General features: G+C 48.6%; 1 protein-coding gene across 1 annotated transcript in view; it reads right to left on the bottom strand.

The window, feature by feature from the left end:
* Positions 1-789, bottom strand: part of crabp1a (cellular retinoic acid binding protein 1a) — a gene marked incomplete at both ends in the record, with an annotated part of 13,368 nt that extends 12,579 nt beyond the window's left edge. The window contains one exon of the mRNA XM_079743377.1: positions 720-789. Coding sequence (XP_079599503.1) covers positions 720-789 — 70 coding nt within the window. The remainder of the gene's footprint in view (positions 1-719) is intronic.
* Between the last annotated feature and the right edge of the window lie 1,277 nt (positions 790-2,066).

Here is a 2,066-nt window from a genome sequence, read left to right as displayed (position 1 = left end):
AGCATTTTCTATCCCCTGTATTTCAAAAAGAAGTGGAGGTCCACACATACTGCTACCCCATTGAGTGTGTGTGTGTGTGTGTGTGTGTCTCAGTTGAACCCAAAACCACGTCACATCACGTTAAGGCTACGGAGAGACGGGTGGAACGATAAGAGATGAGAAAAGGATGCCAGCGAATGGGTATGGACCCAGAGGGAGGCGGGGTGGTGGGGAGAGAGAGAGAGAGAGAGAGAGAGAGAGAGAGGGGGGGGGGGGGGGGGGGGGGGAGAGAGAGAGAGCGACGACCACTTGCGTTGTTAAATGCATGCCCTACTTAAACGCTTAACATGAATTAGCACCACCACCACCCTCTCCTCCGTAACAATACCATGTCTGTTCTGGGAGGAATTCCGCATCCCAGTATGCTCATAACTGCCCTCCCATCCGGAGGACCAGGAGGGTTTTCCCAGGACAATGTCAAGCCTTTGGAAGTCCCATCGCTTTACAAAAAGAGGGCCGATGCAAAGGAAAAAAAGACTAAAGTGAAAAGGCAATCTTTTTTTGGGGGGGTCTTTTCTTTTTTCCCGGGATGTGATTTATAGTTAACCCCACGGAGGGATGCACCGTTGCCCCCGGCGATAGAAAGTGGCAAAGAGAGGAGACGGATTAAAAAGACGAGAGAGGAAGTGGGAGCGAGAGAGAGTCAGGATGACTAGAGGAGAGAGGAGACTGGCTCTTACCCAGGGCTTTGAGAAGTTCATCGAAATTCTCGCTGCTCCTCATCTTCCAGATGCCGGCAAAGTTAGGCATGTCTGCCGAGGAGGTCCGTGCACGCTGCTGCTCGTTCGGAGGAGAATAACCTGTTTCCACTCTCTGCACTGCCTCCCCTCTCCCTCACTCACCCTTATCCTCTCTCGCCCTCCCGCCCCCTCTCTCTCGCTCGCTCGCTCTCTCTCTCCCTCCCACTCACCCCCTTTCCTCTCTTTTTCTCCCCCCCCTCTCCTACCGACCCCATCTCTCCCGCCCCTCTCTCTTTCTCTCTTTCTCTCCCTTTCTTTCTATCTCTCTCTTTCTCGCTCTCTCTCTCTAGAGGCGACCCCCACTTTCTCTCTATCACACTCTTCCTCACACTCTGCCTCTTCTTCCTTTCTCTTCTCGGTCGCACTTCAGCCTCTCTCTCTCTCACTCTCTCTCTCTCTCCCTCTCTCTCTCTCTCCCTCTCTCTATCTATCTCTCTCTCCCTCTCTCTTTCTCTCTCTCTCTCTCTCTCTCTTTCTCTCCCTCTCTCTCTCTCTCTCTCTCCCTCCCTCCCTCCCTCTCTCTCTCTCTCTCTCCCTCCCTGCCTCCCTCTCTCTCTCTCTCTCTCTCTCTCTCTCTCTCTCTCTCTCTCTCTCTCTCTCTCTGTCTCTCTCTCTCCTTCCTTTCACAAAGACTATTAGAGCCAGTCTCATTTTTGTGTGTTCTGTAGCCTTTTTTTCCACAATCGACATGGCCCGAAGACTCACCAATGTACACACACACACACACACCCACACACACACACACACATACACGCGCACACACACACACACACACACACACACACACACACAAAAAAGCCTGGCATGTTCCCCTCATACATACGGAACAAGATGGACGCCATGCTGCCGTTTGCAGGATCTCCGTACATTGTGGTTGGTTGGGATGGCTGGAATTTATTGATTGCCATATCTTATCAATGGATATCATAAATGTGACACAGAAACATGTTGAATTAATGCGCCTTTGGAGGACTCAGAAAGTGTGATCGATCCGAAACAATTGAAATAATTCATCCCGAGGGTTGTATTCAATCATTGGATAATTTGTGGGAGTTCTGTTCCCTGAATTCTGTTCGTTAAAAAAGATTTGCAGTGAATACATTAGCCTAAAATTAGCAATATTTTAGCAGTATAAATCATTTTCGCCCACTGAGTTTGTTTCATTAGGAAGTCACCTCTGCATAATATGGTTCAAGAATTCAGATCAAGTTCAGGTTATTTTTATTTTCCAATCCAATTAATAAGAATTGTAAACGTTGGTTTTCTTTTCTGACTGTTTAAATCTAT

This window comes from Pollachius pollachius, assembly GCF_949987615.1.
Source record: "Pollachius pollachius genome assembly, chromosome: 9".
Taxonomy (NCBI): domain Eukaryota; kingdom Metazoa; phylum Chordata; class Actinopteri; order Gadiformes; family Gadidae; genus Pollachius; species Pollachius pollachius.
Note: the sequence above shows the minus strand (reverse complement) of the source record. Positions and strands in the feature narration are given on the sequence as shown.